This window comes from Kogia breviceps, chromosome 13 (genome assembly GCF_026419965.1).
Source record: "Kogia breviceps isolate mKogBre1 chromosome 13, mKogBre1 haplotype 1, whole genome shotgun sequence".
NCBI classification, from domain to species: domain Eukaryota; kingdom Metazoa; phylum Chordata; class Mammalia; order Artiodactyla; family Physeteridae; genus Kogia; species Kogia breviceps.
The window spans coordinates 47920545-47943792 of record NC_081322.1 but is presented as its reverse complement, the minus strand read 5'-3'; the positions used below and the strand labels follow the sequence as shown (position 1 = coordinate 47943792).

Below are 23248 nucleotides of genomic sequence, written 5' to 3'. Positions count from 1 at the left end.
GCGGATGTTGCTCACAATGAGAACTTCATGCCATTAAGAAAAACTCAAGTTACATTAGTATAATTTATTTAAGAAGACAGGGAAGTTGATTTGGTACTTCAGATTGTCATAAGAAAGAACATCAACACGAAAATATCTAGCCTTAAAGAGTTAACCCTCAGCAATCTAAAAAGTAGCTATCCAGAATGACTCACTTCTGTACAGTGCAAATTTCAAATTCTTTGTTTCAGGCTTAAACTTTATCTTGATGCTGGGCTGATTGAAATTTGTACAATATTTGCTTTTCAGGACAGCTACACTGGGACATATCTTAGGTTTCTGTGGTGGCTGGTTTCAGTTCTGTCTCAATAGACCTAATAAGGCTGTGTTTTAGTTAATATGTAGTGAAGTTCTGAAAGCTCCCTAACAAACTTCCTTGTCTTTAGCTAACCCTCCGAGTATTTGTCTATTAATTGCAGCTTTGTTTGCTTTTTCATTTTGAAATATGTATTTGGTTTCGAAGGGTTCTGTTTTCTCTCTCTGCTGCATCATTTGATTTGGGCGCTTTGATTTCTTTGATAATTCATTATCAGAATAGTATTACTGTTTGCTAAAGCATAGACGGTCAAAACCCAATTTCCTGCGTAGCTGAACAAACCTCAAAGAAGTGAAGTGGTGGAGGATCCACCGGGTCTGATCCCGTCTCAGGCTGCACGTGTCACATGCTTGCTGAAGTGCAATTTGCGTTCTCTACTTTGTTTACTTTCCGTGTGAAACGCTCTCCTGAGACCTAACCTTTATGCAGTGGGTGACTTTCTTTATGGGAGTAAAAGGAAGCTACGTTATGAAATAGCTGTTATGGAAATGATACAAGCTATCTAGGATTCAAAGGTCTAAACACTATTTTAAAAGGCAAAGATATTCCAACACATCAAAACCAACCCAAAAAATCCACCAGCCACTCGTTCAACTGAAGTGATGAAACCCAAAGAATTCAGATAGCTAAATGGAGAAAATGAGAAGAAAGTTCATCTAAGAATCCGCCATTGGTGAAGTGATGAAGAACATTTACTGGCTTGTTCTGAAACTTGTCAGTTTTGTGACTCTTGGCTGCATATGGATTTCTGTGGTACAGTGTACAATTTTAAACAGCTGCCTGAAGTCATGTGTAACTAACCTGGTAAGTTTTCCTGGTCTAATATTTGTCTTTGTAGAAATTAGAACATGTAGAATTCAGCTTGTTACAAATGCTTGAATTATTTTATCTTTATGAGAAGTTTTCTCATGAGAAGCTGGTAGCAAGGCAAGAAAGATTCTTTTTCCAAAATAAGTTAGGAACATTAGTCATTACAGAAGGTAGGGCAGAGCTACTTTTTTCTTTAAGTTATCTGTTCATAGATCTTTTTTTTTTTTTTTTGAAGGGGGGGCACGGGTTTTGGGTAAAGGAGGCTTAAATAAAATCAATTTTGCACACCTTAAAAAATATCAGTTAAACTCATTTATTACAAAATCATTTATATTTGTCTTGAAGCATGAAATAGGTTCGGCCACAGGGCAATGCCTTCTAATTGCAGGCAGCAGTACTATTTATATTGTGGATGGATGACTGTATCGGGAGGTAGATGATGAGGGAAGCAGACATAGGTGCCACAGAGAACATTTAATCTTACTATTAGTTATTATATATTTATATATTATTTTATGTATTATATATTTATATATAATAATTATTATTAAAAGACAGAATTGTTTGTAAATTTCTTTCTATCTGTGCATTTGTAATTCTTTTGGTGAGTTTTGCTGGACATTTATGATTTCCTTCTCATTTCTGGGTGTCATTCCTCCTATATATAGTGTTTTATGTCTTTTCAGTTATTTGGACTTAGTTGTGCTTAAAACAGTCACTGAATCAACTTTAAAAACCAAATACATTCTAGCCAGGGAAAGATGCACTCTTCTCATCTAAAGACAAAGGAAATAGCATGATAGCTTACATGTGACAATACTTATAGTCATACTTTTAAAAATAATAAAAGTACTAAATATAATATTCACTATTATGCTAAGGTATTGGAGATAGAAGTCTGTGGTAGAATAAAAAAGAAACATATTTGTGTTACACTCTTGGTTTAATTTAAACTATAGTTTAAAACACTACTTAGGCTTACTATGGTTAGTAGCACTTTTATAAAATAGTTTGGTATTTTATATAAATCTTTGCTGAAGACTTCACTGCTACGAATATAGAATTGTGTGCTTTAGGTTTTTACAGTTGTAATCTAAATTTAAACATGGAAAAATGGGACTGTTAAATGTTTTCTTTATTAAAAAATTAAAAATTTTTCTGACTATAACAGTACATATTCATTGTAAAATATTTATAAGATAGAGAAGAGCTAGAGAAGAATAAAAGAAAAAATCCTATAATTCCACCACTATTAACCTATCATTGTATTTTCTTTCAGTGTTTTTCCTCAAGTATGTATATAATTTTTCACACAGTTGTGTACCCAGCTTTTTCACTGTGCATTACATTGTGGGTTTTCCCCTATACCCTGAAGTTTTTATGGAAACAGGATCCTTAATATATTTAGAATATTCCATCGTATGAATGTACCACTATAATTTGTTTATTAATTTCCCTACTATCAAAACTGATGCTGGTTGTTTCTATTATTCTATTTATTTTATTTTTTAGCTAAGCTTAGTTTTGTCTTATTTTTGTGTGTGGGCTCCTTGATTTCAGGGTTTGGCAGGAGGAGTAAGACAGTCTGTCCTTTGCCAAGTCGCCTTCCGCTCACCACCTACAGAGAAAGGCACAGCTGATGCAGCAGTGGCAGAAGACCTAGTCTGCCAATCTGACAGTAATCATGTCCTCCATCTTGGCCTCCCACACGGGGGGGCTGGGGGGACAAAAGCTCGGTGCAAGAACAGTGAGCGGAGCCATGGGTCAGAGGAAAGATATGGAAAAGTGCTCGAGTTTATTTCACTGTTTGAATTTTTTTCTGTGCTATCCTTTTTAGCCTGGATTTTTGCTATGAAGGTCATCTTCGATTTCACTGGGTGGTCCTTTTTCTTTTTTAATTAAAATTTTTTTTGCTTTATCATGCTGGGTATACAACATACTTCCTGTAACCGCTAATTCATGTATTTCAACATTTCTAGAAAATTATTAGTCATCATTTCTCAAAAGGTTGTCTCTACTATATCCTTTTCTTGCCTTCTGAGACTCTAACTGGATGTATATTATATTATTCTCACTGGGTGGTTCTTGATATTGAGGCATCTTTGTCTTTTAAAAAGAAACAAAAGAGTCTTGTACAAAAGAATGTTAGAATTGCTGTCCCCAAATGCACAAATCAGGGTTCTATGCTTGAGCATGGGTTTTACATTAATGGAGGAATCTGTATGTATTAGTTGAGTGTATTAACTGACCTGATATTTTAAAAATTACATATGCCGTGTGCTGCAGAGAACAAAAAATAATGTTCTTCAGAACACTAGTATTGTGAGATCCTTTATGATAAAGAAAAAAAAGAGATTCATGGTCAAATAATTTATGGAAATGCTTTTAGCCATACCCTCTTTTTGTAGATCCACAGGACACAACCGCATATTAATGGCTTTGTTTAATCACAATTTTCTGATCTTCTTTGGCAACAAAACTCTTTTTTTGAGTAATAAATCCCAACAGCTGAGGACCTAGTGTTCAGAAGTGCTCTTTTACAAGTATCAACTCAATTCAGAAAAAGACTATTAGAAAGTATAGGATTCAGAAGGTTGTCCTGTTTAAAAAAATGTACTAACATCAATACCTTTCTAGTATATCAATATGTAACTGTATAACAAGATAATGGAACAAAACCATAATCCAAAAATTCCATAAAATATCCAGAAATTAGCACAATTTGTACTGGTATAGGAATAGACAAGCCAGTAAAACAGAATACACTCCAGAAACAATACCATGTACACAAGGGAGTGTGGAATATGATAAAGATGATCCCTCAAACCAAAGTGGGGCCATTCATTTAGAATGAAAATTAACTCCTTCCTTCAGCAGGCGAAAGATTAAGTAAACTGTGGCAATCCAGGAAATGGAATATTATTCTAAGCTAAAAAGAAATGAGCTATCACGCCATGAAAGACTTGGAGGAAACTTAAATGCATATTACTAAGGGAAAGAAGCCAATCTGAAAAGTCTGCATACTGTATGATTCCAACTGTATGACATTCTGGAAAAGGCAAAACTATGGAGATACTGGAAAGATCAGGGGTTGAGACGGATGGCATTGGGCTAGGAGGAGATGAACAGGTAGAACACAGAGGATTGTTAGAGCAGTGAAAATACTCTGTATGGTATTGATATCATAATGAGGGATATATCTCATTATACTTTTGTCCAAACACCAAGAGTGAAGCTAAGGTAAAACGTGGACTTCGGGTGATTATGGTTATGCAAATGTAGGTTCGTCCTTACTAAAAAAATGTACTATTCTGGTGAGTGGTGTTGATAATGGGGGAAGCTATGCATGTGTGGGGAAAGGGAGTTTATGGGAAATCTCTGTACCTTAATAATCTCAATTCTGCTGGAAACCTAAAGCTGCTTAAAAAAAAAAAGTAAAAAGTACAGTACTTCTTCCTTTAAAAAAGAAGTTTAAAAAAAGGATTAAAAAAAATCCAACTCCTGCATCACTACCAGATTCAAATAAATTCCAGGAGGCATTTTTAAAAAGTTATGATTTAAATACAAACAGACAAATAGCAAAACCAAAACAAAACAAGACCTCATCCTATAAAAATATTAGAATAAATTAGGGATGAATATTTCTATAATCTTGGAGTGGGAATGCCTTAAGAAGCCTGTTTCAAAAATCCAGGATCACTAAAAGAAATTATTAATAAATTCAACTTCTTAGAAACTAACTATATGACAATAAATGGAAGACAATAAAAACAAAGCCAAAGAATGGAAAAAAGCTTTACGTGATAAATTTACGTGATAAAAAAGCTTTACGTGATAAAATTGTGATAAACACAATTTTACCAACTCATATATATATATATAGGAGTATTTAAATTAAGTTTAGAACATGAAGACTTACTTTAAAAAAGAACTATGAATGGTTAAAAAACATGTGAAAAATGTTCAACCTCACAGCAACCATAGAGTTGCACAGAAAAAATGAATTATCAATTTTCTTCTATCAGATTGGCAGAGATAAAAAATTTTACAGTTGGCCAAGTTTAGATAAGCTGGGACTTTCATGTGCTGTTGGTTAGGATGTAAGTTGATAGATTTCTAGAAAACAGTGGGTTAATAAATGTCAAAATTAAAAGAGAAAATACACTTTTAACACTGAACATCAAGAAATTTATCTGAAGAGATTATTGCATAACTAACGATATGTCTGCAAAAGGCTGTTTATAGCAAATTTGCACATAATATTAATATTAGATTTCTAAGTGCCTGGCACTGTACTATAAAAATGAAAATATGATTTAATTGAAACCTCACAGAACTTTATGTTTATTAATACTATCCTACTTATGTTTCAGATGAGAATACTAAGTTTAAACAGCATAGGTAACTTTCAAAATATCACATCAGGAGCAAATATCATATGTGGGATTAAAATACAGATCAGTCTGCTCTGTTTCATTATTAGGGTAGGAAGTAAAGAATGAAATTAGTTCCGGCTGAGGCGGGCAAGATAGAAAAGCTTGTGCCAAGAAGTAGGTGTTGGGTTGAGTTTTTATTTTTGTTTTTTTGGTATGCGGGCCTCTCACTGTCGTGGCCCTCTCCCGTTGAGGGGTACAGGCTCCGGACGCGCAGGCTCAGCAGCCATGGCTCACGGGCCCAGCTGCTCCGCGGCACGTGGGATTTTCCCGGACCGGGGCACGAACCTGTGTCCCCTGCATCGGCAGGCGGATTCTCAACCACTGCGCCACCAGGGAAGCCCTGGGTTGAGCTTTTAAGATCCGGGACTGGGATTGTGTCTTTCAAGCACGTAATTGGAGCAGGTGAAACTAAGTTAAACGACGAGGATCCTAACTCCAACGTGAGGAGTTTGGGGCAGACTACAGGCGGCATCCGTGCTTTGGTTAAGAGCACAGGCTCTGGAGGCCCTGGAGCACAGGCATGGAGGCTCCGTGCGCTATTCAGATCCTAACACCTGGACAATTTATAAAACTTCCCTGGGTATCAGCTGCACAATGGAATTATCAATAGTACCTGTTGAATAGGGTTGTTGGGACGTTAAATAGGACAGTGTAAAACACCAAGAAGAGTGGCTGGAAGGTGGGAATCACTCACTAATGTTAGCTGTGATAATGAGGATGAAGGGGATGGAGAGCGAGTGGAGATCAGGAAAGAGGGTTGACAAATCTGCTTCATCAGAACCCCCTAGACCCAACTTAGGAAGCTACCTTGCCCAAGACCATTTATGGGCATGCCATTCAGCCTGTTAAATTTAATTTTGAGAGCTGCCAACAGAAGCACTTAATATTGTTACAATGTGATTTTATGGTCATCAAGAAACATGTTGCTTTATTGTTTAAAAACTACCCAGCATCCACCCTTTTGCTTTTATGAACTAACCCTGATTTTTTTTTTTTTTTTTTTTTTTTGCGGTATGCGGGCCTCTCACTGTTGTGGCCTCTCCCGTTGCGGAGCACAGGCTCCGGACGCGCAGGCCCAGCGGCCATGGCTCACGGGCTTAGTTGCTCCGCGGCATGTGGGATCTTCCCGGACCAGGGCACGAACCCGTGTCTCCTGCATCGGCAGGCGGACTCTCAACCACTGCGCCACCAGGGAAGCCCACTAACCCTGATTTTTTTGAAGGGGTAGGAAAAAATTCAATTGCAAATGCAAATTCACCATCTTACACTTGGTTGTGTATGGTTGTGTTTCAGTCACACAAAGGGGAATCAAAGGCTTCATTTTGAACAAAACTATGAAAACAAAGAACTGTGAAGCATGTGGTTGTACAATTAATCTAAACAATACAGTTCTTACTCTCTATATACTTATTATCTAAAAACAAAAAACTATTAAGCCTTCTTCTCCTCTCCCTACAAATACAAGTGGTAGGGAATGGAGATTAGAGGAATCTTTATTTACACATCAAATGAGAGGAAAAAAGTCAACATTTGTCCTTTGTTTCCTGTGTCTGATTACTTCTCAAGTAAACCCCCATGATGCTAGGTCACCAGATGATGTTTCCAAGAGACATGGCTTCTGGACCATTCCTGAGTAGTAGACCATGTTGAATTCATGGATTTATTCCTTCCGCTTATAGTTATTGAACACTCATTATCCCTCTGGCACCGTTCTAGATGCTGGAGAGAATGGAGAGCAAAATGGATGGTGCTTACATGGAAGGGAGAAAGAGTGCTCCACGAACTCAGTAATGGTCGCCTTTTCTCTTCCCTCTGAAAAGCACCGACTGTTTGGAAGGCCACAACAGATGCTTAAGCCACCTCCCAAGCCCCTATAGATTTTCGATTGTCTCTCGGAACGTATCTTGCTTGTAGTGCTGGGTCAGCCCAGGACAGATGGCGTGCTCCTTGATGAATTAATCACCTCTCCAATTCAATGGTTCAAATTCAGCAACTTTTAAGGGGACGTTCTGCTCAGTACCAATTAGTTACTAAAAATATTCACTTACTTTTCCTCTGCCTATAATTCTCAGTCAGTGAGTGAGGCAGGTTGACGATTAGATCATATCCATGTAAGGCTCTTTGGGTGCATATCTGATTATCATAGACTCAGCATCGCCAACCTTTGTAAGTCCTTCTGATCATGAAGGACTCCACTCAAAAATGACCAGGGAGGGCTTCCCTGGCGGCGCAGTGGTTGAGAGTCCGCCTGCCGATGCAGGGGACACGGGTTCTTGCCCTGGTCCGGGAAGATCCCACATGCCGCGGAGCAACTGGGCCCGTGCGCCACAACTACTGAGCCTGCGTGTCTGGAGCTTGTGCTCCACGACAAGAGAGGCTGCGACAGTGAGAGGCCCGTGCACCGCGATGAAGAGTGGCCCCCACTCGCTGCAACTGGAGAAAGCCCTCACACAGAAACGAAGACCCAACACAGCAAAAAAAATAAAATAAATTAATAAACTCCTACCCCCAACATCTTAAAAACAAACAAACAACAAAAAAAAACCAGTTGGCTCCTTACTTTACAGTTAGAAAACACTGAGGAGGCAACACTACTCCAGGAAGCTTTAAAGAAAAGGTGTGGTAGTTATACTGAACACAAGATTGATAGGGGTGTTCACTCCTTCCTTCTTTATTTCAGGGCAGACAGCTTGATGTCAGCACACCATACAATCTGAGTGAACCGGTGAGTAATCGCTTCCACCGCCTGGGACTGTATAGTGTTTGCATTGATAGAAAAGGGACAATGGTCAGGTATGATTACCATAGAATAATTCCTAAGTAAAAGCTCATTTATTTGTGCCTGATGGAGGAAGCTGAATGGAAAACAGTGAGAAGTCTGAATCACAGAGTATTCAAACATGAGTTCTGGAACAGTGTGTTGAAGTGGAAAGAGCACAGGACTAAGCCACGACCATGATCTTGAGTCTACATTGCTGTGTGGCTTTGGGCAAATTCCTTAAAATTTCTGAGATGTAGTTAAAACTCCTAAAGTATGTGTATTCTGAGAGGGTTGGATTAGATAGTCTCTGCTAGTTCTTCTAATAATTACATTTATGGTTTTATCACTATTCTGCACCTGTATCCATTTACTCAACAAGTGTTTAGGGACTCCAAGTGTAAGTCTAAACCAGACACTGTGCTGGGTAGTAGAGACTTAAGAATGAGTAAAATAGGGTCTCTGTTTTAAAGGACTCTCAACCTTGTAGGAGAGACAGACACATGGATAAAACCACGGCCAGGCAGCCATGCGAGAGTCAGATCAGCAGTGTGTGGGAGGAGCAAAGAGAATACACAAGAGGAAAAGCACTTGCTTGCCTGCATAGCTAGAACTAGAAAGGTGGACTAGAGGGGAGAGGTACACCGCTCAGAGGGAGCCCTTTGTGCCAAGACACAACGGTTTCAGAGAGCTTGACTGGTGCAGGAGAAGAGGAGGATTTCAGCTTGCTTGGAGGACAGGGCGTGTGTGCAGAGATGGCAGGTAGAAGAGCTTGGCAAGCTACACAGGCCCACGTGGTGGAGAGCTGTGAGTACCAGTTTGGTAATTTGGTTTCAGTGACACACCAGGTTTTAGGTAAGAGAAGGATATGATTAGGTTTTGTTTTAAAAAGATCACTCCAAGTGTGGAAACAAGAGAGGTCCCTCATGAGGCTGTTTGGCAAGCGGTGGCAGGCACAGAAAAGCAAGGGCAGTGAGTGAGCGAGGAACCCAGATAGAGTCCAGGTAACGAAGGAGTGAGTCAATAGGACTTGACGATGGATTGTCCATGGGGCAAGGGCATGGCAGAAAGAGAAGCCACCCTGGTTCCTGGCTCGGACAGCTCAGAAGATGGAAGCATATTCATGGGAAACACAGGAGAGAGAGCAAATCAGAGGGTAGAAAGTGAGGAATCTGATGTTTCATTTGCTGAATTTGAGGTATTGTAGGGATTTAAATGGAGATACCTAATGAGCAATTGGAAATCTGTGTCTGGACCTCAGGAATGAGTCTTAGCTGAGGTTCACATTTGGGGGTTATTGACACCTCGGAAGGTTAAAGCTGAGGTGGGGGATGAGTTCACTTGGAGAACTTGAAGAGTGAGAAGAGAAAAGGTTGAGGATAGGACACAAACACAGAAGGAGTAAGGAGAGGAAAAAAGATATGGCAAAGTAGAAGGAACTGAGAAAAAGGTGGGATCTAGGTGTCATCATGGCCTGTGGACAGAAAGGTCAACACAATTACAGACACAGACAAATCAGGTAAGGGAAGGAGGAACTGGCTGAATCTGTTCAGTAGGAGGCCAGTGCAGCTCTGCAAGCAGCTTTTCAGAGCAGCTAAGGGGTGAAAGCCAGCTAGCTAGTGGGCAGCTGACTTCCCAAACTGTCCACCTACTTAGGTTTTGATGGGCTGCCTTCTGTCTGAGTCCCCAGCTTTGCTTTCTGCTTGTTTTGTGAGGACACCCCATTGACCTATATAATATGCTTGATGCCATGCTGTCTTGGACTTAACCTGCTGCCAAGCACCCAATGGACAGCGTCCCCTGAAGGTCAGGTGCTCTCTGGGATCCAGGCCTGCCCGCCCCAGGCTGGACTCCACTCAGCAACCCTGAGCCACACCAAGCCCTGTCTGCCTGTAAATATGACAGCTCTGCTTAGAATTCCAAAGGTCCTGATCCTTGTGAGGCCACAGATTGCTTGGTAGATTTCTATTTCAGAAAAACTTCATGTCACTATTTGTACTTTCAGGTGACAAGAAAAAAATCATCCTTCTTCGGTCATTATTATCTCTTATTGTCTCTTGTAGTGCATCCAAGGATGTCATTTTTGGAACTCTGCAGATCAGGAAAACTGTACTTTAAAGTGTGTAAGTATTAATTATGTTTCTGTTTTGATACTAATGTTTCCCTTAAGAGAAACGTTCTCCAAGAGGATTCCCATTTCAGCTTCCATTGGCTTTCGATTAGTTTGCTTGACTCTAAAGCAAAAGTATGAGTAATACATAGTAATAGAAAAAATGAGATCAACATTATTAATGCAACTGGAGATGGAGGGAAGTTAATGCAAACCATGGAACCCAGAGATGACCAGTTGCTCCAAATAATAAAGGCCTTTCAGTAGAATGTTAGGTATTTGTTAAATTTCCTAGCCCTGCACTTCTCAAATTTTAATATGCAAATATCAGGGATCTTGCTAAAATGCAGGCTCTGATTCAGTAGGTGTGGGGCAGGACCTGAAATTTTGCACTTGTACCAAGCTCCCAGGTGATGCAAAGCTTTTTGTTTCCAGACCACACTTTGGATAACAGGGTCCTAGTTCATGTTCAGTTTCTCTTCAGGGAACATGGTAGCAATCTCATCCAGAGGGCACAAACACCTGGGTTTACTCCACTTTGTATAGGAAATACATCACCAATACTTTATTTTTCATCTTTCATTTATCATGGCTTTGCCAATTAGTGTGTGACTTTGTTAAGGTACTTCACCCTTGGTACTTTGCCTTCCTTATCGATAAATGAGGATAATAATTGAATCTCCCTGCTAGGGATAGTGCCTGTTACACTATAATTACTCCAATCTTATGGCTAAGAATTTTGTAATTTAAAAATGGGTCGCGGACTTCCCTGGTGGCACAGTGGTTAAGCATCTGCCTGCCAATGCAGGGGACGTGGGTTCGAGCCCTGGTCTGGGAAGATCCCACATGCCGCGGAGCAACTAAGCCCGTGTGCCAAAACTACTGAGTCTGCGCTCTAGAGCCCACAAGCCACAACTACTGAGCCCACGTGCCACAACTACTGAAGCCTGTGTGCCTAGAGCCTGTGCTGCGCAACAAGAGAAGCCACTGCAATGAGAAGCCCGCGCACCACAACAAAGAGCAGCCCTCGCTCGCCGCAAGTAGAGAAAAGCCTGTGCACAGCAACGAAGACCCAATGCAGCCACAAATAAATAAATAAATTTATTTTAAAAAAGGGAAAAACGGGTCGCTTTGTGCAGGTTGTTCAAATGAGAGATTAAATCAGTTAGGATCATGATAACTTTAGGTAATATCATTTTTTATTAATGACAAATTATAGCATTGAGATTTAAATCTGTCATTAACATCTCCTTATGTACAGTCCTTATAGCTTTTCTTACATAGTGTGTCTTCACAGATCTCCGTTATGGGAGTCACTTAACGCCCACTCTAAAAACACTTTTCCTTCTCCTTGGTAGCACTTTGTCCAAATGTCAATTTAAATCATTATTTGTCTAGTTACATGTTTATTAGTATCTTTTGCTGACATGTAAGCCCATCACGGCAGGATCCTCTCTGTCTTGTTCACACTGTGTCCCTTGCACCGAACACAGTGAGGGGCTCGTAGCAGGTGCTCAGATCGCACTTGCTGAGTGAGTGAATGGGAAGTACCATTTGTTGCCAGTAACAGTTCAGGAAGCAGAGTGGACTCTGGAGCAGCAAGTCTGGGCACAGAAACCCGCCGGCCTTTCCTAGCCAGAGCTGCTGGTGGTTTTCATTTCAGGTTCTGTCTCCCCGGGCACCTGCCAACACCCCTTCATTCTCTAACCTGGTCCATGACAGATTACCTCTTAACTGACTGGGATTTTTTTAGTAGACCTCATGCATCCCCGTTTCTCCAGTGATAACAAACAGCATAATTTTTATAGCTGTTTGTACAGCAGCCTTCCTGGATGGAAGGCCCATCTACGGGCTCCCTTGCTTCTGATATTTTTTTATTGATTATTTTGTCGGTGGTGGAGCAAGAAATTAATTTGGAAGAAATGCCTAGCTAAGTGTCATTAAAATTATTTACAACTTTAGAGATTTTCAATAATTTTCCTTTCCGTTTCTTTCTATGCAGAATGATACCTATGCTGCTGTTTGGGAGGTGAGTGTCAGTCACTTACAGAAAACATGTCATTAAACCCCATGTCTTTCTCTCTTGTCCTTAAAAAGCTGTTAAAATAAGAATGAAGAAAACTGAGTCATTCTTAATGCACAGAAATGTTCTTCCTGGGAGTGCTCTACTCTGGCTATAAAAATGACTGTATAATTCCATTTTGACATAAGTATTTGCTGTGCTTTATATATCTATGTGCATACATAAAATGAATATGTGAATGTATATATAGATGTGTGTATGCACACACACACACACACACACACATTCACATATATACATGTATATTACTCTAATCTGGTTTGAAATGTTCTGATTCCTGAAGCCTGGGTGGGAGAGGGTGGCAGGAAGAGAGGAAAAGGCACATGGAGGACTGCCCTCATCTCTGCTGATTTCATTTCTTCCCCATAAAGTCTATGCGCTATCATTAATACAGTGCATTAGAAGAGATCCCTTTACACAGGGAAATCAGCTCTGTGCTTTGTGTCCACCTAGAGGGGTGGGATAGGGAGGGTGGGAGGGCGACGCAAGAGGGAGGAGATATGGGGATGTATGTATATGTATAGCTGATTCACTTTGTTGTAAAGCAGAAACTAACACACCATTGTAAAGCAATTATACTCCAATAAAGATGTTTAAAAAAAAGGAGAGATCCCTTTAGTTTAGTTACAATATTCTTCCTTATTCAGCGAACTCTTTCAACAACAATTTGAAACACAGCTTTTTAAAATTTTAATTTTCTTCCTGCTATGACAATAAGGGACCTTATTGTGCAGATTCTGGTGCCCAGGTCTCTTCTAATCAACGCCTCCCCGCCATCCCTGCCCCCAGTCTCCCTCCCTCTAGGAGCTCCCTCTCCTGCACTTGACTTTCTTCTTCCTTCAGAAAGACCTTGGGATTTTGATCTTTTCCTACTCAATCTCCTTCAACTAAACTTCCCTGTCCTGGATTCCATACCCTTCGGAATTCATTTTAGTTTATTTGACAATAAGTATTTATGATGAAACTGCATTATTTCTCACTTTAACATCTATGCTGTATTCTACTTAAAATGTCCTTGAAACCAGAGAACAGAACTATCCTATCTTGCCTGAGGACGAAACAGAGATTGTCATTCATTAGTAAAATAGACAAATTTCCTTTGAGTGGAAAATAAAGTAAAAACAAAAAAAATTAAATTGGAATATTTTCTGAATAGTCTGCGGCAACCCTGCACCTGAGTGATTTCTGCCTGGGAGTGGATGGTGATTGAGTTGGGTAAGAAGAGATAAAAGAGAGAAGAAAATTTCCCCCGTACGTAAATAGATAATTAACGTTCTTTCCTGATTGAGATTTAAAAAAAAAAGAAAAAAAAAAGACTGTCTGAGAACTCTCTTATGTGACCAAAATAAAAGCAGCCAAAAAAACAGTCCCTGGAGGATTGTGTTTAGAAGCCAGACAGAGTTAAAGTGTCTCAAGCGTTGAACAGCCCAGGACTGGGTTTCTAATGTGGTGGTTCCCTGTTCATCAGTGTGCTGCCCAGTTGTCTGTGCTTTTGTAATGTACATCTTTTCTCTCTATTGTAACACATAATTATTCTATTCTTTTCTATTATATTTTGCTATTTTATACGTTAAATAATGTAGAACTGAACAGTAATACATGCTCAGTAGAGGTGGAGGTAGAGATAAACACAGAGCTATTTAATTAATTAATAAATTAATTTGGTTGCACCGGGTCTTAGTTGCAACATGTGGGATCTAGTTCTCTGACCAGGGATCGAACGCGGTCCCCCTGCATTGGGAGCACACAGTCTTAGCCACCGGACCACCAGGGAAGTCCCGAGAGAGAGATTTTAAACTCAGCTGCTCCTCACACCTTTAGGAAATCAAACTCCTCAACCATCAGTGCTTCAACCTAGGAAGCTTGGAATCTGTCCACATGTTCCTTGGAGGGAATAGTTTTACAAGTGGTAGCTTAGCAAAATATAACTTGGAAAACGATGTTAGCGAGGAAGGTGGCTTATCCCTGAAGAACACAGATTAGATTATCCTAATCTAAAAGGTTCTAAAAACCTTTTTATGGCTTCTCATTGCCATTTGAGAAAAAAATACAGACTGCCAGTGTTTGCTGACACCCCTGCCTCGTCTTGCCCCCTCTTCCTTGTTCTCTGTACTGGCCACACTGGCCTTTCCCTCTTCTCTGAGTATACGTGGCACATTCCTGCCTCAAGGTGTTTGCCCTTGCTCAGATTTTTGCAAGGCCAGCTCCTTCTAATCACTCAGGTCTTGCCCTGAGGGTCACCTCTGCATGGTTCTTCCTGACTGCCCTCGCTAAAGTTAGTCCCCTTCCTGTCTGGTCCTGCCGCCTGCCTTTGACTTGTTTTATTCTCCTCATAGCACTTTTCATATCTGAGCATATTGTATTTTTTAAGTTTGTTACTCCATTATTGTCTCTTCCCTTCTAAGAGAATATAAATTCCATGAAGTCAGGGAACTTGCCTGTCTTATTCATTGCCATATCCTTAAAACCTAAAACAGTGCTTGGCATATAAAAGGTATCAATAAATGTTTTTTGATGAGTGAATGAATGATTTTTTTAGGAGATGAAGCCACAACTGGTGTGGAGACTATGCAGTAGAGGCATCCCAGGAGGATGGTGGGGCATGTCCTCCTTGTGCTACAGGAATAAGAAAAGGCACCGACAGCAGGTGTGCCAGTCTGGGAAACACAAGCATGGGGCCAGAGGGATGATGATAAAAATGGTCTTGCTGCAGTGAGAACAGAGACAGCAAACTGGTGCAGCCCCTGGGAAGTATGAACTTGGCTTCTGCAGTGGGAATGGCAGCTCAGTAGCCTAGAATATGCTGTATAAATGCCCCATCCAGGGGCTGTGAGCTCAGATTCTGTCAATTTCTTTTTTTTTTTTTTTTTTTTTCTTCAGTACGGGGGCCTGTTGTGGCCTCTCCTGCTGCGGAGCACAGGCTCAGCAGCCATGGCTCACGGGCTCAGCCGCTCCGCGGCATGTGGGATCTTCCAGGACCGGGGCACAAACCCGCGTCCCCTGCATCGGCGGGCAGACTCTCAACCACTGCGCCACCAGGGAAGCCCCCCTGTGAATTTCTTAAATCCGAATTCCTTTAGATTCTCTTCAGGCAACTTGAGTTTGAGAAACAGTGGATAATTTCATTTGAAGTCTAATGTTAGATGAGAGAGAGAGAGAGAGGAAGGCTCAGAGAAAGAGAGAGAGAGAGAGACAGAGAGAGAAGGAAATCCTAATCAATAGCTTTGCCTCCACTTGAGAAAACATTTAAACTCCTTGGAGTACAAACTTCTAGTTATAAGATTAACAGGTTCCGCATTGTGATTACAGCTAATAACACTGTATTATGTACTTGAATGCTGCTAAAGAGCTGATCTTAAATGTTCTTATCACAAAAAAGAAATGGTAATTATATGTTGGGATGAAGGTGTTAGCTAATGCTTTGGTGGTAATCATTTATCTAAATAAAGCTGGAAAAAAATACAATCTTCACCAAAGTAAGCAAAATGAAACATTTAAACCCTTAGATAGGTCAGGACTAGCTACATTTCCAAATAAACATTATTCCGTCTCCTTTCTTCTTCCTCAGTTTTCTTTCTTGAAAAGAAAATCCTATGTTAATGATAATGTTCCTCCCACTTGGTATATTTATTCTCTGCAGTTAATGAATGTGTTGAATGTATTTTACTGAAACCTGCAAAGAAGATGTGAAAAGTATACTAAACCCTTAAGTTAAATAATCCTGAGCCCAAACTGAAGTATTTAAATTAATCCTTAACCAAGCAAACCTAGGCTTATCAGGCTCCGCTTCCTTTGAGCGCACAGATCAAACATGGGACAGCTAAGTATTTGCAAATTACAGCCCTTCTCTACCTGGATGTTCAGAATAAATGCATTGTGTTATGGTTTCCACTATTATCATGAGAAACAATAGCATGTTGTCCTAGGTATTGTAAACTGAATGAGAGCAGGAAGATTGATCATGATTGTGTTGTAGTTTTACGATGTGTGCCTTTTCTCCAAGTTTCCCCCCCCACCCCGCATTAACTATTGTTGATGCACCTGTTAAAAGTTGCAGGAAATTTATCTCTCAGTCACCAAAATGTTTTCTATGTTTTCTGTTAATGAGATAAACATGTTAATCATCATTAGGTTTTTGTAGACGTTAAAATTTAACGTTGGCATTAAGACAACCATTGAAATGTTTAGTTACTATAAAGTTTATAGTCCATTTAAAATTTTTCAAGGAAGACATGGATATATAAAATAAATAGGCATAACTTTAGGCTAGAGCTTTAGGTTATTAACTCACTAAACCTTTGACTAAGATGGCAAACATATAATTGCATTGTTGAGATCAGTATTTTGTCACATTGTGGGGTGTCACCCATTAGAGGGTCATGAAATCAATTTACTGAATAAAGAGTCACAATAAAATGACATAGAATAGAACATATAAGATTGCATCACAGGTCAGGATTCCTTTTTGGGATGAAAATATTCTAAAATTAGATTGTAGTGATGATTGTACAACTCTTTGAATATACTAAAACCCACTGAACTATGTACTTTAAATGGGCAAATTTTATGGTTATGTAAAATATATTTCAATAAAACTGTTAAAACGGGGGAAAAAAATACCATTTCAAGAATCTTTTTTCCCCAACATGTATGTGTGTACTAAGTTGTTTTGTTAAATGTATTTTGGAATTTGGGACATGGTCAAAAAAGATTGAGAAGTGTTGTTCTAATCCCACTAGCAAATGGGAATTTAAGTATTACAGCTGAAATACTTGATATACAGGTATGCTTATATATCAGGCATTCATATTTCAAAATTTACTTGAAGCTTATCAGCAAAAGCAGTACAAAGGCTGTGCTGACTGGCATGCTATCTGTCTTCCCTAGCGAGAATCCTGTGAGGTCGGCTGCAGCAGCGGGGAAGGTGCATACGAAGAGGAAGTGCTAGGTAAGCAGACGCAACCAACTGTTATTGAAAATAATTTACACTGCTCCAGGGACCTGTGCTAATGTAGGGGTAATGAGCCACCTCTTAAAATACCTAGGCTTCTATGTCTCAGTATGATCTATCTATCTATCTATCTATATTATTGAATATATGTATTATTGAATATATATATTTTTCGATAACTTCACATGTGGAAGCCATTTTGACAGAGACTCAGCAAAACTCTTCTTTCAGAGCAAAACAGAGGAAACAGCACATGACATGTTTAGAACTTGAGATTTTGCCCTTAGTTCAGTGCATGCAATTACTTCTGTCTTAACGAGAGAGAACAAGGTGAATCCTGAGCAACTTGATGTCAGGAAATGCCACTGTTTTAATGAACTGAAAGTGTAGAAGTATTTTATTTTATGCACATTTCATTACTCAGCTAACAGTTATTCAATCGAGTACCCACTATAGTTAAGGCCCCCTACAAGACATTGGGACATTTGCACAACATATGGAAGTTATCCTTCTCAGTGTTAAATTTTGAGTAAGTAGGGAACTTGGGTTTCCAGCTCCCTCTGACTTATTTCAGAGCAGGTTGGGTGTCTCTAAGTGACTTTGCCCAAGTGTGTTAATTCTCTAGTGGTTTCTGAAGGACCAATGCTTTGATAAATTATAGCCTATATGTTAGCAGCTAACTCTTCCAGAATTCCCCAGTGTTTCCTCCCACTGGGAGATAGACAGTTCCTTCCAGAACAAGAGATGATTGGTTCTTCCATAAGTTGTAGTCCTTGTTTCAGTGGCTTGCTCCTTGCTCTCAGTGGCTGATGGAAATTGGAAGGTGGATCTTGCCTTCCTATCCTGATTTGCTTCTGCCCTTTAATGTCCCACAAAAGACCCTCCTTGACATTTCTGTGGAGGGGTAGTGCTATTACATTTTTGACCTTCTGTGTAGTGGGAGTTAGTTGTGGATAAAATTTATATTCTGTGGTTTCCAAACTGTGCACTGAGGTTTCCCAGGGCATCACATCTACCTCACAGGGAGGTGTGGGGCATTTTAAATATTGAGGAAAACACAGGGTAGTCGATGTCTGTTGGACATCACAGGAACTACTAGCCAGAGGTAATTGATGGTATAAATAATGGAGTGCACTACATTCCTTTCTATGCTATCATATCTTTACAATCCTGCTTTTTTGGTGTTGCTGTGATAAAAAGCAAATACCATGAGGAATACAACATGGAACAGGAAATAAGGATGGAGGTGTCCAGTCTCATTAGAATATTTAGAAAGTTGTGCAGTGCCCAATAGGCACACAGATCGGAGTAGTATGCAATTATTTTTATTTAGGGATGAAATAAATATATTATTTATATAATACTTATTATATATTTATTTATTATATTTTATGTATTTATTCATTATATTTTATTTATTTATATATTTATTATATAATATTTCTATTTATATATTTTATATAAATATTTATTTATATAAATAAAATTTATTTATATATTTTATATATATTATATATTTATATAATTATTATTATGAAATAAATATATTATTTTGTCTTCCAATTTATGTGTTTTTTCCCCAAACATCTACTAAGTTGATAGGACACACATACTCAAGTTATAATACTTAATAAATGGAACGGTTTAGGTGATTCTTTTGTTCTAGTGGGTCATGAAAAAATTACTAAGATATTAAAGATCTGAGAGATCTTTAATAGATCTGAGAGAACTGAGAGAGTTTGGGAAACTTTGATTTATATCCTTTTCTTATATTCTAAAATTATACTACCAACTTAATTATACAATTCTGTTAGAGTACAAGTGTAATCAGTGCCTTATTTTATATTTTTCATTTGGCTCTCAATGTCTATGTACCACTAACTGAGATGTACCAAGTTTACATATATGGCATTTGTGCTTACAGACCTTATCTTTAGTTTGTTCTGATGAATCTTTTCACCCATGTACTTAAGACCCTGTTTGTCTTTAACACATCTGGTACTGGTCCATTTATCTGCGGATCTGCTACATTATTCTATTTTAGATACCATCCATCCTCCCCTTTTCCACATGGTGGGGATGATAATAGCTAATAATATATTGAAATAAAAATAGCTATTATTTATTAGGCATTTATGAGTCAGGCACAGTTCTAAGTAATTTATAGGTTTTAGCTCTTTTTGTCCTCAGAGGTATAAACACTATTGTCCTCCTCATTTTACAGATGAGAAAAATAAGGCACGAGTGTAAATACTTATTTGGAGCTGCATAGCCAGAGAAGGATGTAACTTGAATTTTAACCCAGTTATCTCATTCCAGAGCCTATTCTTAGCCACTCTGCTATATATTGAAAGTAGTATATAGCTCAGTTTAGCTTCTCTTTCTTTTTTTAAAAATTTTATTTTTATAAATTTATTCATTTGTTTATCTATTTTTGGCTGCGTTGGGTGTTTGTTGCTGTGCGTGGGCTTTCTTTAGTTGCGGTGAGTGGGGGCTACTCTTCGTTGCGGTGCACGGGCTTCTCATCGTGGTGGCTTCTCTTGTTGCAGAGCACAGACTCCAGGTGCACAGGCTTCAGTAGCTGTGGCACGCGGGCTCCGTAGTTGTTGCTCGCGGGCTCTAGAGCACAGGCTCAGTAGTTGTGGTGCAAGGGCTTAGTTGCTCTGCAGCATGTGGGATCGTCCTGGACCAGGGCTCAAACCTGTGTCCCCTGCATTGGCAGGCGGATTCTTAACCGCTTTGTCACCAGGGAAGTCCCTAGCTTCCTCTTTCTCATTTGGTTCACTCTTGTCTTGATATTTTAGAATAAACCTATCTTATCTCTATTTTTCCATAGGCATCACCATGGCTTTGAAACATATGTCTGTATTTAGCTATGAAATTTACATTTACTTGTACTTATATAACTCTGGCCCCTTTTGCCCAGTTCTTAACTTACATCTTTTCTGATGTCTCCTGGTTCTTCTTCCTTGCTCTGCTGACCTCTCCATCACTGGACTCCTCTTCAAGGTATCCCACAGCTATTCCAATCCCTGCTGTTAAGCATCTCACACTATAAAAAGAGAGAAATGGAACTGTGCTTTGCCTGTGTAGTTATAGTATCCAAAAATGAACCCTAAATGGAAGAATAAGCAGAGAAGGGTTGTGTTAAGCCACTCTGTGGGCTAAACTCTCAGATGACAGTGGCTTTATTTTTTCTGGGTCACAGAGTATTTTTGTAGTATGGACTTTAATTAGTTCAGATTCAGTATCTATAGTGATTAGAATTGTGTCAACTTTTCTTTTAACTGGAAAGAGGTCATGGGAGTTTGTATTTAATCATTTTAAGCTCTTTAAAAAAATTCACCATCTTTTCTGAACCAGAGTAGTGATTCTTTTCCTATAAAAGAAAACTTATCCTCTAAGTTCAGGCAAAGATGCCTGCTTTTGCCACTTCTATATAGTCCTGGATATCCTAGCCAGAGCAATCAGGCAAGAAAAAGGCATCCATATTTGATGAATCCAATAAAAGCCATCCAAATTTGAAAGGAGGAAGTAAAAATTCTCTTTGTTTGCAGATATTATGATCTTATACACAGAAAACCCTAAAGATACCACAAAATACCATGTTAGAACTAATAAACACATTTGGCAAAATAGCAGGATACAAAATTAACACTTGAAAATCAATTGCATTTCTATACACTAATAATGAACCATCTGAAAAGGAAATTAAGAAAACAATTTCATTTACAATAGCATCAAAAAGAATAAAAACACTTAGAAATGAACTTAACCAAGGAGGTGAATGACTTGTAAAGTGAAAACTACAAAACATTTCTGAAACAAATTTAAGAAGACAAATAAATGGAAAGACATCCTTATTCATTGGTTGAAAGACCTGGTATATTGTCAAGATGTCAATATAACCAAAACAATCTACAGATTTAATGCAATCCGTATCAAAATTCCAAAGATGTTTTTGCAGATCTTTTGCATGAGATGGAAAGACCCATCCTACAATTTATATGGAATCTCAAAGCACCCCAAATCCTGAAAAGAAGAACAAAGCTGGAGGATTCATACTTCCTGATTTCAAACTTACTACAAACCTACAGTAATCAAAATACTGTGGTACTGGCATAAAGACAGACATATAGATCAGTGGACTAGAATAGAGAGTTCAGAAATAAATCCTTATATATATGGTCAAATGATTTTTGACAAGGGTGCCAAGACCATTCAATGGGGGAGAAGGCAGTCTTTTCAGCAAATAGTCCCGAGAAAACTGAATATCAACATACAAAAGAATTAAGTTGGAGCTTTATAAAACATCACATACAACAATTAGCTCAAAATGGGGACTTCCCTGGTGGCACTGTGGTTAAGAATCTGCCTGCTGATGCAGGGGACACGGGTTTAAGCCCTGGTCCAGGAAGATCCTACATGCCGCGGAGCAACCAAGCCCACGCGCCACAACTACTGAGCCCACATGCCACAACTACTGAAGCCCATGCGCCTAGAGCCTGTGCTCCACAACAAGAGAGGCCACCGCAATGAGAAGCCCACGCACCACAATGAAGAGTAGCCCCTGCTCGCCGCAGCTAAAGAAAGCCCGTGTGCAGCAACAAAGACCCAATGCAGCCCCCCCAAAATAAATAAAAAACTCAAAATGGATCCATGATGTAAATGTAAGACCTGAAACTATAAAAATCTTAGAAGAAAACATAGGGCAAAAGCTTCACAACATTGGATTTGTCAATGATTATTTGGATATGACACGAAAGGCATAGGTAACAAAAGAAAAAAATAGACAAGTTGAACTTCATGAAAATTTAAAAAAATTTAAGCACACTATCAACAGAGTAAAAAAGCAACCAATAGAATAGGAGAAAATATTTGCAAATCACATATCTGATAAGGGATTAGTATCAAGAATATATAGAAAACTCCTAAAACTCAACAACAAACTCCACAAACAATCCAATTAAAAAATGGGCAAAGGACTTAGACATTTCTACAAAGAAGATATACAAATGGCCAAAGAGCACATGAAAAGATGCTCAACATTACTAATCATTACTAATCATCAAACCTACAATGAAATACCACTTCAAGGAAAAAAAAAAAATCCCAGAAAAGTAAAAGTGTTGACGAGGATGTGGAGAAATTGGAATGCTGTGCACTGTTGATGGGGTTGTAAAGTGGTATAACTCCTGTGGAAAAAACCCAAAAAATTAAAGACAGAATTACTGCATGATCTGGCAATTCCACTTTGGGGTATATACTCAAAAGAATTGAAAGCAGGGTCTCAAAGAGATATTTATACACCCCTATTATACTCAAATATTGAATTCACAATAGCTAAAACATGGAAGCAGCCCAAATGTCCACTGACAGATGAATGGATAAGCAAAATGCAATATACACATACAATGGGATATTATTCAGACTTAAAAAGGAAGGAAATTCTGACATATGCCACAGCATGAATAAATTTTGAGGACATTATGCTAAATGAAATAAGCCAGTCACAAAAAGACAAATACTGTTTGATTCCACTTATATGAGGTATTTAGAGTACTTAAAATTATAGAGACAGAAAGTAGAATGGTAGTTGCCTAGGGAAGGAAGAGGGAGAGGGGGAAGGGGAGTTATTATTTAATGGTTAGTTTCAGTTTTGCAAGATGAAAAGAGTTCTGGAGATGGACAGTCGTGATGGTTGTACGAGAATATAAATGTACCTAATACCATGGAACTATACAC

General features: G+C 38.9%; 1 protein-coding gene across 1 annotated transcript in view; it reads left to right on the top strand.

The window, feature by feature from the left end:
- The first annotated feature begins 1036 nt into the window (after positions 1-1036).
- Positions 1037-23248, top strand: part of ROS1 (ROS proto-oncogene 1, receptor tyrosine kinase) — a 117778-nt gene continuing 95566 nt past the window's right edge. The window contains exons 1-5 of the mRNA XM_067011713.1: positions 1037-1159; positions 8282-8326; positions 10423-10482; positions 12472-12498; positions 17440-17500. Coding sequence (XP_066867814.1) covers positions 1037-1159; positions 8282-8326; positions 10423-10482; positions 12472-12498; positions 17440-17500 — 316 coding nt within the window. The remainder of the gene's footprint in view (positions 1160-8281; positions 8327-10422; positions 10483-12471; positions 12499-17439; positions 17501-23248) is intronic.